This window comes from Leopardus geoffroyi, chromosome C2 (genome assembly GCF_018350155.1).
Source record: "Leopardus geoffroyi isolate Oge1 chromosome C2, O.geoffroyi_Oge1_pat1.0, whole genome shotgun sequence".
Lineage (NCBI taxonomy): Eukaryota > Metazoa > Chordata > Mammalia > Carnivora > Felidae > Leopardus > Leopardus geoffroyi.
The window spans coordinates 75,116,246-75,131,065 of record NC_059333.1 but is presented as its reverse complement, the minus strand read 5'-3'; the positions used below and the strand labels follow the sequence as shown (position 1 = coordinate 75,131,065).

At 41.5% G+C, this 14,820-nt stretch overlaps 1 protein-coding gene across 4 annotated transcripts in view; it reads right to left on the bottom strand.

Moving 5' to 3' along the window:
* ATP13A4 (ATPase 13A4) overlaps nt 1–14,820 on the bottom strand; it is a 125,788-nt gene that overhangs the window by 77,323 nt on the left and 33,645 nt on the right. For 3 of the 4 annotated variants that reach the window (XM_045502577.1, XM_045502575.1, XM_045502576.1), the window contains exons 3-4: nt 13,387–13,560; nt 1,064–1,210 (exon numbers count right to left, since the gene is read on the bottom strand). In XM_045502577.1, the coding sequence (XP_045358533.1) occupies nt 1,064–1,210; nt 13,387–13,560 (321 nt within the window). Of the gene's footprint in view, nt 1–1,063; nt 1,211–13,386; nt 13,561–14,820 lie in introns of those variants that run through there. The other variant, XM_045502578.1, reaches the window with a different exon arrangement.

The following is a 14,820-nucleotide window of genomic DNA, read 5'->3' as shown; positions in this document are numbered from 1 at the left end:
TAGGTGTACAACGGCCTGAGAAACAGGCACAGAAGGGGTTATTGCTCTCATTTTATAAATAAGAAGCTCAAGGCTCAGAGAGACAGTAATTAGCCAAACCCCCTAAGCCACATGCCGATAAATGAAGATACCACCCTGGTGCCACAGGTTTCCATTTCAAGACCTTCGCTCCTTCTTTATGTTTATTTGAGCATTTCTTCATCTTTTTGCCCACTTATTAAAGAAGCTGAAGGTCAATAATAATCTGAGGGCAGATCCCTAAGGTTGATTTGGGATGCCTACTTTTGCAGGTGAATAACCCCCGACAGATTATGCAATCTGTTGGTTGGAGGTGTTTGACCTCTTTTGTTTTTGTTTGTTTGGGCAATTAAGACACCTGGGTGATAACAATTGACAATAGAGAAACTGCTCAGCAATCAAGTTTTATTATTTTAAAAAACTGACCTTGCGCTCATAAAACTAAGTTAAACAGCTGTCCAACACACATGAACTTAAGAGAAAAACAGCCTGTCTTATAAAATACATTTCTAATATGAATGTTAAACAGCCATAATCCAAGTAGTACTAATTTCAAATGGAGAAGAGGGAGTAACCCAAACACATTTGAATGACAGAACTCAAAATAAGTTCATTTTGCAGACATAAGGAAGTCCCTGTGATGTTTCTGGGTCATCACCCATTTCATAGATAATCATACAGAGGGCTTGATTCTACTCAGAGCTAACATGTATCTACTACTACGTATCTCGCACCATAAAGATTTTTGTGTTCCTTAATTCATTGAATGCCATCAGTGGATATTAGAGGTAGGCATTATCATCATCATTTTATACACGAGGAAACAGAAACTTGGCAGAGTTTAGTAACGGATCCAAGGCTCTACAGTTTAGAAGGATGAAGCTGAGATTGAACTCAGTTCTGTCCAGCTCCAAAGTACATGTTCTTTATAATGTTCTATGTATACTGTCGAGGATTGGTGTGGTGGAGGATCTGAACTTAACCTTAAATTTTGGGGAGAGAATTAAATTTCTTTAGCATCAGCAGTTAGCATAAACGTACTAACCTTTAGGTCTGGCTTTCTGATGGCTCTATTTATGATGTCCTCCTCATCTGTAATGAGAGGGTGGTCAGGAGTGACACCAAACGTGCTGTTTAATGATGACAAGTAGATCCACATTACCTTTTTCCATGAGTAAGTGTGGAATTCATCCTGAGGGAATAGACACCAAAACCTCATGAAGTTGAGAGAAGTCATCAAGCTAAAATTCAACCTAAGAAACATCATTTTCATATAATCCTGTAAGTTTATGGACTTAATAAACATTCTACACAAAGTTGCATGCCCATGAAAGCTGGTAGATATAAAGCCTTGAAGGAAAAAAAAAAACCTATGGTCATTTATTGAGGAATCTGGGTGTGAATATGAGGCAATGGCATATATAACAAAACTCAAGAGGAGGGAGGTAAATTCTTAGCAAAGAGCCAATTTCTTGCTATAACCTTCAAATCCATGAGGCCACAGCCAGATGCAAAACTTTACAAACAAACGAGCACTCGAAAGGGTTTCTGTAGGTCCCTGAGGTTGAGGACACCAGGTCAATTAAACCATCTCAGGGTTTCTAGGCTTAACTTCAATTCTACCTCTTCCAGGAAAGCCCCTGTAATACTGTCTTGCCAGGGGGAAGGAGGGTCTACCACTATACTCACTCCAAAAGATCCTAGCTGCCCCTCTCTTGTGCTCCTAATCACTTTTGCCATGTATTCTCCTTGTTTGTCTAGACCATCTGAAAGGTAGGAACCATGTATTATTGTCTCATATATCCCCATCCATGTGGTGAACTGTGACCTGCCCAGTGAGAGTGAATGGATGTTTTTACATGCCTGAATGTGTGGATTGAAGGTGCCCAGGGGTAAGTGTCAAAAGGTTAGCACAGGTGGGTTTAAGGCAGCACCTTCCTGCATGACCCTAACTGAAGCCACTTCCTTCACATTCACTGCCGATTTCATCAGAGAATAAAACTAGAGTGAGCAGCACTGGGTTAAGTAACAGGTACCACAATGGTCCCTTAGAGACTGATGTGATAATAACTGTGGTTATTATCTGAATGGGTAAATGCTATGCATAAAAGCTACTAAGATACCTGGTACACCTCAGGAGCGAGGAACGACAGTAAGGGAAGTCAAGCCTGGGAAACAATTTAATGCCTAAGGAATGTAGGTCAGAGCTGGGAATTGTCTCCACCACACCCACATTTGCCAAGAAGAGTATCCCAGCTGACGTTGCAAAAGGACAGAAAGGAGAAGATACATTGTTGTTTGGAGCTAATCTCTTACATTGATTCTCCTCCAGAGAAGCCCTCCTCCATGCCTTTGCTCCTTTAGCTTCCTTAGCCTGGAAAACACTTCCTCCTCTACTCTCTTTAAGCTTTCACGGGGCTAGATCCAAAGCATTCTGTAGGACCCAGCTCAAAATTCACATCATGAGAACTGTTCTAATTTCTCTTGGTGATATTTCCCCTAAACTATAAGGTTACTTGAAATTCTTACCACATTCTACCTCATTGCATTCCTCTTTACCTGCCCACCTTATCACTCCTCTTGGACTGTGGGCAGGGACTGTGCTTGATCGGTATCTGTGCTCAGCCAGATCTAACACAGCTTCTGAGAGACAGACAGAGACTGAGAGGAAGACAGAGAGGTAGGGTGGAGGAGCAAGAGGGGAAAGCAAGGCAAAGGATGCGGGGAATAAAGGGGGGTAAGATAAGGGAAGAGAAGGAAAGGAAAGAAGAAGGGAGGGGAGAGGAGAAGAAAAGGAGGGGAAAAACAATAGAAATTTGAAGTTAATTCTAAAAATCAGTAAACTTGACTATTAACCTCATTTAAAAAAAAAGGTCAAATTAAACCAGATTTGCATAGAGTTAACTTCAGAGCCCAAAAATGACTCAATTTCTAATGACTGAGCCACTGAACTTGGGCATGTTCTAGGTATTGTGAGATAGGTAACAACTCCATAGGACACACCTTGACACTGACATAGTTCACCATTATACGGCTACACCTTTGACCACTTATGATGATGTTATGAGTGAGTTTCCTCTGAATATCAGATAATAATGAAAATAGTTAACATTTATTTAACACTTATGTTCCAGGCACTCTATCAGCAAGGCTCAGACGAGGCCAGTCTGGTATGAGTAGCAAGGCAAGAAGCAGGACCTGAAGCCAGGTCTTCCCACTCTAAATCTTGGCTCCTTCCTCTTTGTTTCCACAAGTTGTCCGTGGTTTCTGTGGCTTATGTATGAAAATTACCTTGAATTCTATACCATATAACAAATAACATCCAGTTTCTCACAATCTCTGCTCTCTTGGCAGCAGAGAATCCGATTCCTAAAACCAAGCTGTCACTCTTTGGCCCTGTGTGACAGCAAACAGACCTCTAGACTATAATGCCTAAAAAGGGAACGGCAAAGTGGAACACTAGAACTCCCAAGCTCTTTGAGGCCCGTGGTGATCCAATGCGCAAACTGTATGCCTTAGACCGGTCAAGCATGAGACCAAAATTCATCTACAGGCCTCCATCTTATTATATAGCCTGTACCATAATTAAATCAAAGGTGTTTAGGTATCTGTGCCTTTAAGTTTATTTCTTACCCCCAAGCCCTATAACCCACAATTCTATGTAATGCAAAGTACAGTTCAATAGGTTAAGGAAGGATACTTTAGTGAGACCACCATTTTTCTAACAGTAAGGCAATAATATTGACTTTTCTCTTGTTTATTACTATGTTAAAGACTGTAAAATCATTCATATTTTTTAAGAAATCTACCCAACTTTTTAAGAAAAAAAAAAAAGGCAAAGAAATGGAGGGAAAAGTGTGTCAGGGTGAGGTGGTCACTCCAGGCAACATCATCCACGTCCCCTAGTTTTCAGTTTGGTGTTACCCAGAAACAAAAGAACACAGGCTCCTTCCTGAGCCTCAGTCGTGAACCATCTTGAAAATCATGGCAACTCTCTGAGCCGAACTTTTCTGCATCTGGCCAGTGGGGATGAGAATACCACATTTCATGGATGCTTGGAGGATTAAATGCAATAATACATAATGCATCTGGTCCAAGGGCTGGCCAGTAGCTGAGTGTAACAAATGCTCCTTGGCCTATGGCTCTGGGCCTCATTTTCTGCAGCATGTTGCTTCTGAGCTCTTTCTGTAAATAGGAACTTAATTTTCCCTTGGAGGAATTGTTGAGAGTCTCTGAGAGTCTTCCAATTTATTTTTCCTTCTGAAAAAGAAACATTTTTGCCTGGAAATGGCTATTTCCTCTTTACCCCTGTTTCCCAGCTCTCTCAAGTAGGTAAAGATCCTTAAGAGACTTAACTGCACCTGAGGAGCCAACCACTTTAAATAACTGCTTTGTAATGCAAATAATCCAAACTATTTGCCTCGCCAATCTAGACTTTTAACACCTCAAGTCTCATTGAGGGGGCTTTACCTTCTCTTTATCAAAAGAGAATTAATCAGCTGAATTCTAAGAGCAGAATTTAAAATAATTCAAGAGCGCATTTCAAAGAACTGAATGTAACAGATGACCTCAGTTTGCCCTGGAAAGAAAGGTACAGGGAGGAAAACCGGGCATTTTTGATTTCCTGTGGACTTGCCCTTTCTGAACTTTGAAATGCCAGGCTAACTTTTCTAGTTGCACCAAGTGAGTGGCCTTGCTTATCTTCTTACAACCTTTTGTTATAAGCATCTTACCTGTTGGAATTTTAAAGTAGTGTAATGGTCACTTTAAGTTCACACCAACGCTGTGACTTACCTCCTTGTGAAGGAGTTTGCTACCCAAAATGTACTCCTGAGATTGCCTTAAGAATTTCTTCTTAAGTAACCCATTGCAAAGTTCCAAAAAGACACCAGCACTCCAGTACTTTTCACTTGGAGATGGATACATTGCAACGCTAAAAAGCATGAACTCTCTCACTAAGTTGAAGTGCTTAGAGGATTATGGATAGATAAAGCAATAATAACATTTCTCAAGTTATTTCTAAAACACCATGCTGCCTTTGCAGACCCATGACTTGGGCAAAATACTGTTCTTTCTATATTTAAGTGGCCCTTTTTTCTTTCCTTTTCCCCCTGTTGGCCAGACCCACTGATACTCTTGACACCTTGACCTCATATTCCCAAAGTGGCTTAGCTGGAAAAAGTTGACATTGGCTAGAATGTAGGATTTAGTTATAAAACAGAAAGAAAGTTCTAAGCATTGGAAAAAATCTTACACAAAATTATTGTCTCAGTACTCCTGGAACATGTTGACCAAAAAAGGGGATGAGGTGGTGGTGGTGGGGGGGGGGCGGTGTGGACAAAGCAGGGAAGTTATATGACACAGCAAAGGCTGTGTCTATATCTATGTCAATATCCTGAAAAATTCAGCATACATTTTTGGAAAGACTGAGTGCTTTGTTTTTACGATCATTTTCTCAGGGAAGAGGGAGTAGTGAGTTAGCTGGCTCATCATCTGAAATATCTGAAGATGCAGCGTGTAGCAGAAAGTAACAGAAAGTTAAAGTTGGTTTTAAAAAGTGTGTAGTAACCAATGTCCAGGAAATGACTCCATGCCAGGCACAGATTCATCATGGAACTTTACATGTATTTCTCATTGATTTCTCATGGTAATGAGGCAGATACTATTGTTAGCCACTCTTAACATATGAGGAAGAGGAAGTGGAGGCAGAGTAGAGGGTAAGTAACTCACCCAATATGGACTGATTCCATATGTTGAAGCCCTAGCGCCCCCCCCCCCCCCCCCCCCCCCCCCGCCGTGTGACTGCATTTGGAGATAGGGCTTTTAGGAAGTAATCTAGGTTAAGTGAGGTCATAAGAGTGAAGTCCTAATCCCATAGGGCTGGTGCCCTCATAAGAAGAGGAGGACACCAGACAGCTCTGTCTGCCACGTGAGAACAGAGAGAAGGCAGCTGGCCATGTGCAAGCCAGGAACAAAGATCTCACCAGATACTAACTCTGCCAGCAACTTGATCTTGAACTTCCAGCTTCCAGAACTGTGAGAAAATAACTTTCTGTTGTTTAAGGCATCCAGTCTGTGGTGTGCTATTATGGCAGCTTGAGCTAATACATTGCTCAAAGTAGGTCAAGAGCAACACTGGGAATGAGACCCAGGCAGTCAGGCTCCAGACTCTACTCTTCAGCTGTTTCATACTACTGCCTCTGTGGAGTCTTCTCACTAGCCAGGAGATAAAAAAATCTCCAGTTCCAACTCCAACTCTGTTCTCAATAGAAGTTTTTCTTTCACTGCTTACAGCTATGGGACCCTGAGCTCTTCCCTGAACTTCTCTATGCTTCTATCTGTAAATGGGGAAAAAATGATCTCTACCAGAATAGACCAAATGAGGCAACATATATGCAACTGTAAATCACAATACAAATGGTCCTGTGTTAGTAATCAAAACAGTATGGTACTGGCACAAAAAATAGACACAGAGATGAATGGAACAGAATAGAAAACCCAGAAATAAACCCACAATTATATGGCCAATTAATCTTCGACAAAGGAAGAAAGAATATGCAATGAGTAAGACCGTCTCTCAAATGGTGCTGGCAAAACTGGAGAGCAACACGCAAAAGAAGGAAACTGGACCACTTTCTTACACCATACACAAAAATAAACTCAAAATGGATTGAGGACCTAAATGTGAGACCTGATACCATAAAAATCCTAGAAGAGAGCATAGGCAGCAATTTCTCTGACATCAACTGTAGCAACATTTTTTCTAGATATGTCTCCTGAGGCAAGAGAAATAAAAGCAGAAATAAACTATTAGGACTATGTCAAAATAAAAAGCTTCTGCACAGCAAAGGAAATAATCAGCAAAACTACTGAATGGGAGAAGATATTTGCAAGTGACATATCCAATAAAGGGTTAGTATCCAAAATATATAGGGGTGCCTGGGTGGCTCAGTCTGTTAAGTGTCCAACTTCAGCTCAGGTCAGGATCTCGTGGTTTGTGGGTTCGATCCCCTGCATTGGGATCTGTGCAAAGAGCTCAAAGCCTGGGGCCTGCTTCAGATTCTGTGTCTGCCTCTCTCTCTGCCTCTCCCCCACTCACCCTCTCTCTCTCTCTCTCTCTCAAAAATAAAATAATCATTAAAGAAAACGTGCCAAAATATATAAAGAACTGGTACAACTCAATACCTAAAAAACAAATAATCCAATTTAAAAATGGGCAGAATGGGGGCACCTGGGTGGCTCAGTTGGTTGAGCGCCCGACTTCCGCTCAGGTCATAATCTTGCAGCTCATGAGTTCAAGCCCCGCATCAGGCTCACTGGTGTCAGCCTGTAAGCACAGAGCCCACTTTGGATCCTCTGTCCCCCTCTCTCTGCCCCTTCCCCACTTGCGCTCTCCCAAAAATAATAAAATATTTTTAAAAAATAAAAAAATAAAAAATAAAAATGGGCAGAATACATGAACAGACATTTCTTCAAAGAAGACATCCAGATAGAAAATAGACACATGAAAAGATGCTCATCATCACTCATCATCAGGGAAATGCAAATCAAAACAGCAATGGGATACCACCTCATACCTGTCAGAATGGCTAAAATTAAAAAAACAAGAAACAACAGGTGTTGGTGAGGATGTGGTGGAAGGGGAACCCTCATATGCTGTTGGTGGGAATGCAAACTGGTACAGCCACTGTGGAAAATAGTATGGAGATTTTTCAAAAAATTAAAAATAGAACTACCCTGTGATCCAGTAATTCCACTATTGGGTGGAAAAATATGCAAAAAATGAGTTCAAAAGAATATATGTATCCCTAAGTTTATTGCAGCATTATTTCCAATAGCCAAATTATGGAAGCAGCCCAAGTGCCCATTGATTGATGAATGGATAAAGAAGATGTGGTATATTACACAATGGAATATTATTCAGCCATAAAAAAGAATGAAATCTTGCCACTTGCAAACCATGGGTTGAACTAGAGAGTACAATGTTAAGTGAAATAAGTCAAAGAAAGACAAATACCATATGATTTCATGCATGTGGAATTTAAGAAACAAACAACAGAAAAACACAAGCAAAGGCAGAAAGAGAGAGACAAACCAAGAAACAGACTTTTAACTATAGAGAACAAACTGATGGTTACCAGAGGGGAGGTGTGAGGGGAATGGGTGAAACAGGTGATGAGGATTAAAGAGTACACTAAAAAAAATAAGTAAGTAAATAAAAAGCCCTGTGTTATGAAGGATAATGGCTTAAAAACTATTTGTCATGACAGAATCATTTCTGAGGGGCACCAGGGTGGCTCAGTCAGTTAAGTGTCTGACTCAGTTTTGGCTCAGGTCATGATCTCATGTGCTCACAGTGAAGAGCTGTTTGGTATTCTCTGTCTCTCTCTCTCTGCCACCCCCTCAACTGCTCTCTCTCTCTTTCTCTCAAAATAAATAAATAAACATTAAAAAAAAAAAAGAATCATTTTTGATAGGAAAGCCCACAGAATCTCAGGGCTTTCTGGCTAAATGTCTAAGGAAAAACCATTGAAATGGGAGCTGGGGGAATGAGACTTAGAAGCAGAATGTGTACCTGAAAGAAACATAATACTATCTTCTCTTACTTTCTCAACCATGAACCTTTCGCTTTAACATCTGTGTAAGATGTTGGTATAAATCATGAGACCATTTATTACAGATTAAATTCAATTCATTTAATCAAATCAAATAAATATTGAGTACCTGCTGCAACTATGTTCTATATATTGTGGGGAATGGAAAGTAAGCCACAGTTACTGCCTTCTAAAAGCCTATAATCTAATAAAAGCAAAAACTATTAAAAAAACGAATGCAGCATGGTGGGAAAAATTCTGGATTTAGAGGGTCAGAAGACAGGTACAAGTGCTTTGTCCACACTATTCCTTTTTCCTGGACCATTTCCCATGTGTCCCTCCCTACCAGCCACCATCACCTTTTGACTCATCATCCTTTGGATCTCAAGAAAACCGTCAGGCTTTCTTGACTTGGTCAGAACCCTATTTTATAATCCTACTATGACCATGAACCTTTCCTAAGTAGCACTTCTAGCAGTTGGATGTTTGCATTTATTTGTGTAGTGATCTAATGAATTTCATGAGGTCAAGAACTCTGATTTTACTAATTATTATATCCCACCCCCTGTCCATGAGCTACCACTGGCTGGCATACAACCTGTGCTCATCAAATTTATGAAGGAGGGAGGGAGGGAGAGAAGGAGAGAGGGAAAGCCCGACGGAGATTTACTAGGCTTAATAGCCTGCAAAGGTGGTCTCTATACCCTCATCTGTAAAATAGAGATAGACGATAATGCCCATTTCCCAGAGTCGTTATGGGAATTCTATGAAATTGTCAGTGAGATGCTGTTTTATAAAATGTGAAATGAATAGCATTTTAATACAAGGTAGATTGCAAAAAGCATTATAGCAGCCTGAGGTGAAAATATGGAGCTAAAAGAGAATGAAAGAAAGGTAATTAATTCCCTCCAGAATTGAGGCAGAGAATAGATCAACGATGGAAAAGGTGGTAGATGGCTGAGGAATGAGTAGATTTTAATAAATAGAGGTAGAACACCTACTTTCTATACTCTATAGAAAGTGCATGTGTGTGTGAGTGCATGTGTGTGTGTGTGTGCATGCATGTATGAATTGACTCCTCACCAGAATGTCACTTTACAGGGCGTGGGGTCCCACTTGCTTTGCTCATAGCTGTATTCCCAGTACCTGTAACAATGTCTGGCACATGATTGGTTCTCAGGAAGTGTTTACTGAATGAATGAATAATTGAATGAATGAAGAAGATAGAGAATATCAGAAGAAATGTTCCGAGTAAAAGCATAAACAAAATGTGTCTGGCTCCCTTAGAAAATGGTGTTGATGTGAGGCACATGGGCTTGGAGAGACCAGGCTACACAGGAGGAGGGAGAGATGAGGAAGGGATCCAGAACATGAGAACACAAGCACTGGGAGCTGATGGGCATCCTGGCAGGCTGGTGGGACGTGGGATGCATTTGCGTGGCTGATTTGCAGAATTTCTCAGTTTTCTAACTAAAGCCCCTAGCCCTGACATCTTTAGAGGGAACTGAAGGGAAAATGCTCCCCATTTACAACACCCTGACTCAGCCTAGTAACCAATCATCACGTTCTCCTCTGCACATTATGAGTCTTTGACAACATGTGACAAAGGAAAAAACTACATCTGTAATTATAACAAAGATGAAAACTATGGAAATCATCAGGAGCATCTGAATTCAAAACACCAATGAATGTAAATTATGATATTTGCATAGAAATGTGGTAACCCTACAGATATTGGTTAAAATTCAGAAGTAGATGAATAATGAATAAAATGCCAGTTTTAAATTATAAAATAAAAGTGCAATTACTCTTACCTTTTTGGAAAAATCTCACCCTTAGACGTGCTTAATAAGAGATGGGGAACTGGAAATAAACTGAGTGCCAAGGACTTTCAGTCAGTACATCACGTCCCCCCTCTTTTTTTTTAATGTTAAGAAATGACTACCTAATCAGTATCTGTGATAATGATCTGTAATCTTACCAGTGTGAGATTGATGATAAATACCAAGTACTGATTTTTTAATAACATGGAAAATAAATATACAACACATTTTCAGGTAGGAGTCTTCTTAGTCATCCTTAATGCGAGGTCCTTACGGTCCAGCTATAGTAATACAATTCAAGTAAAAATGTTTAAGGTGTCATTTTAATGCAAATAACCTAGCTGCACACTTTTAAACTATTGGTGCCCAAAGCTCATTTTTATCTAAGGCTCAAATAGTAAGAATGTTGGATATAATTGAGTTCTTGTCTAATTTACGTAATTAGACTAAAGACTAATTTAGAATCTCATTTATTTGGAGAGTGTCTCGCACAGCAAATCTATTTAAAATGACACATAAGAGGAGGTAATTAAAAATTAAAGTTGAAATCAAGATGAAAAAAGCAAGATTGAAGCTGGTTTCTGCGGCTTTGATTAGTTGTGGAGGGCAGTTGAGTGGGGGAGGGGTTTAAAAGGCTTTGAAAGAGACAAAGGAAGAGGAGGAGGGGGAGGGCACACAGCTCCCTAAGGCACCAGAGCTTTGTAAAATTTTTCCAATATATATCCAGTTATGAAGTGGATCACATGCAACCAGGAAAGGTGACGTTATTGAGCATGGATGAATATTGAGGATTCCCAGGCACTGGACCTGTTCCCCAAGTTTCCTGTCCTGGAAAGGAATGCTCCTTGCTAATAAGGGGAGGACACAGCATCCAGATAAGCAGGGCAGCTTACATGTGGCACCTGCCTGTAGCATGCTCTTCTGTACAGCAAGCTCTCGGAGCTGCTTCAGCAATAATACACACACATAATCAAAATGGTCTGATCATATATTTTATAGCTTGCAAAGGGCTTTTACATACATAATCTCACTTCCTCTTCACACCAACTCAGGAAAGAACAAGTACTTTCACTAAGTCTATTTCACAAGTGGAGAAATTGAGGTCCTAAAAGGTTAGGTAACACATCTGAGGTGTAACACATCCAAGGTGCTAGGACTAGAGGTCAAACGCCTTGACTCCAAATCCCAAACTGCATCATTATCTGCTGGTTGACACTTGATTTTTTTCTTTTTTTAATTTTTAATTTTATTTTATTAAAAAAAATTTTTTTATTACGTTTCTTTATTTTTGAGAGGCAGAGAGAGACAGAACATGAGCGGGGGAGGGGCAGAGAGAGAGGGAGACACAGAATCCGAAGTAGGCTCCAGGCTCTGAGCTGTCAGCCCAGAGCCCGATGCGGGGCTCAAACCCACGAATCGTGAGATCATGACCTGAGCCAAAGTTGGACACTCAACCAACTGAGCCACCCGGGCACTCCTTTAATTTTATTTTAAAGAGAGAGAGGGGTGCCTGGTGGCTTAGTAGGTTAAGCATCTTACCCTTGATTTTGTCTCAGGTCATGATCGAGCCCATAACGTTGGGATCATGACCTGAGCCAAAATCAAGAGTTAGATGCTCAACTGACTGAGCCACCCAGACGGCCTGACACTTATTTTTATTTCTAACATTCTTACTAGATCTTTCTTTCTCTTTTCTCCCTTCATTTTCCTTTTACCAACCGTACTCTCTGTTTCTTTCATTTTCCTCCCTTCCCTTGCCATTTTCTTGCTCATTTCCTCCCATTCCTATTTGTGCCTTGACTCTGCCAGCAATCTCAGAGGCTGCAGCTCAGCCAACCAGACATTCTTACATCTGAACAGTCTGGTGGTGCACTCAGAAAGGCAGAAAGCTTTTCTGTGTCTGAGGTTGTTTCCACTGCTGCAAGATCATTGCCCCCTGATAACCAGAGTGGAACTTGGGAGGTGGTACCTCAGCTATCACCTGTATTGTGGTTATAAGACTCACTGCTATCCTCTCCTCTTGCTGCATTAAACAGAGTATTTATCTATCTATATCTATATCTATATCTATATCTATATCTATATCTATATCTGTATCTATACAAAAGTTAACAGCCCAGCAGGAGTTGCCTTATCAAGAATTTTGTTGTCATTCTGGGTCATTTAGGTTGATGCATTGTTAGAAACACTCACTAAAAGTCAGCCAGAAAAGTCAGCACAGTGTCCTCTTGTGAGACTGTACTTTGACTCCTACCAATAGGAATATCTACTTCCACTTGTCAGCTACCACATCTTTATGGAATCCCTACCACATGCGGGAATTCAGGATGCAGCGGGTGGCAAGCTGGAAATGATCTCTTCCCTTGTGGAGCTCACAGTCCAGCAGGAACAGGAATGACACATGTTGCCTAAGTGTAATGAGTGCCAGGAGGAATTGTTAGCTGAGCAAATTCAGGGAAACTCACCTAATACCAGGACCTTGAATTAGCAGAGAGAGACAATGAGCTCAGGACAAGATGGTTGCATTTTTTACCTGAGCATATCTGCAGGATGCGACATGACCATGGCTCCTCCCCACGTCTCCTGGTCCCTTCCTCCAGAGTTGTTCCAGGGGGACTAGGATAGGTATGACATATCAGGACAGGGGAAAGGAGCCATGTGAATTTTGCAGTGTGTAGCCTACTCAGCTACCTCACATTACCCATTGTTTGTACCTATTAAGATGGTTATTCAGGCTGTAATATTCATAAAACTCACAAGTTTAAAAGGAATGCCCTGTGAAGTCGGCCTTTTTAATGAGATCCCACCATACATAAATTATTGAGTTCTTGGTAAATAAAACACAAGGCTGTGATGGAACTTGCCGTGTGCACATCTCCTCACAGCCACCCTGTAACGAGATGTCCAGGAAAAGAAAGGGCCGCCAAGTACAAAGCCAGATACACACTTACTGTTGTCCTCAGCAACACGACATCTGCCTCTTGCAAGGAACACGGGACGCAGTTTGCCCACACGTGCCAAGCAGGTCTCCAGTAAAACACCAAGGGGAGGATCCCAAATGAGAAGATGGATCCAGCAAGACAGAGGGTTTTCCGGCAGCCTTGAGTCCGGTAGCCAAATAGCTCCTGGGGAAGAACCAAAGTGAGCCCAAATATTGGTTACGCACAATAAACAGCAAATGAACCAATTGGGATTTTGGTATAAAACTGGGGCAGAGACTGAAGTAGTTGAGGAGAGACTGAGAACATGGAGAAGGATCCCTGACAAAGGAACACAGGATCCCAAGCCTCCAGGAAGTCGCCATCAAACTGTGAAACTCCCTTTCTATAATTTGAGCACCTGACTACCCTGTGTCACGCACAAGGCTAGATGATATGTTATCTTGTTTAAGTCTTGCCAGTGGCCCCTGAATGGGAAAAGATTACCCTCATTCATAACGATGAGGCTGAGCTCAGAAAGACCTGGCCAAGGCCACCGAGCTAGGAAGTTCTGCTTCCAAGCTTCAAACCCAGGTCTGATCCACAGCCTTGACAGGCATGACCATGAGCCTTGTGACAGGAGGACCAGATGACCGCAGCAACGGATGATTCCCTTGGCTGGGACCAGCAACTCCATGGGCAGGACAGAAACGAGCCTTAAGTATAGTGTCGGGATGTGATCAAAGTGTTTGACCCACAAGAGGAGGAATAACTAAGTGTCAAGTGGCTGTCAGGTGTTTGGGGTGGAGCTGTGCATTACCACCCTCCTCTCTTATTCAGTAGCAAAAAGAATTTTACAGAGTCGGGGAAAATCCATAGAAACAACATGGGTTATTGAGCTCTTGCCATGAGCTGGGAGGGGATATGAGGCCCCGGATGATACAAATATGAACAAGAGTCTTATACCTCTGATAAAGTTATAATCTGGACAAACTTCCTCCTTTCAAGTAGAGCCTGGGACAGAATGGAAAACCAACCATCTGAAGTTTATGGCTTCAGTCCCACAGTTACATCACACAAAGTCATAGGTATGCTTTGCGCTGATTATCATGGCCAAAAGTGTTGAGCATCTTGGTTAGCAGCACATTCTCTGGACCAAGGCACGTTGGATTCAAAGCCTAACTCTGCCACTTACTCGGTGTGAACTTGAGCAAGTTATTTAACCTCTGTGTTCCTCAGTTTGCCATCCGTAAGATGGGGCGGTGATCATACCCACTTCCCAGGGCTGTGGTGAAAATTAAATGGGTTACTAGGGGTAAGTGCTTATGTAAGCATTTACCGCTGCTGCTGCTTATGCTGCTGCTGCTACCATCTGACCATCTGCCCAGAAGTAGACCCGAAATTCTACCCCTTAGTCTATTGGCATTTAGATCTAAGGATTCCTAGTGTCAATGGCTCTGCCCCTGC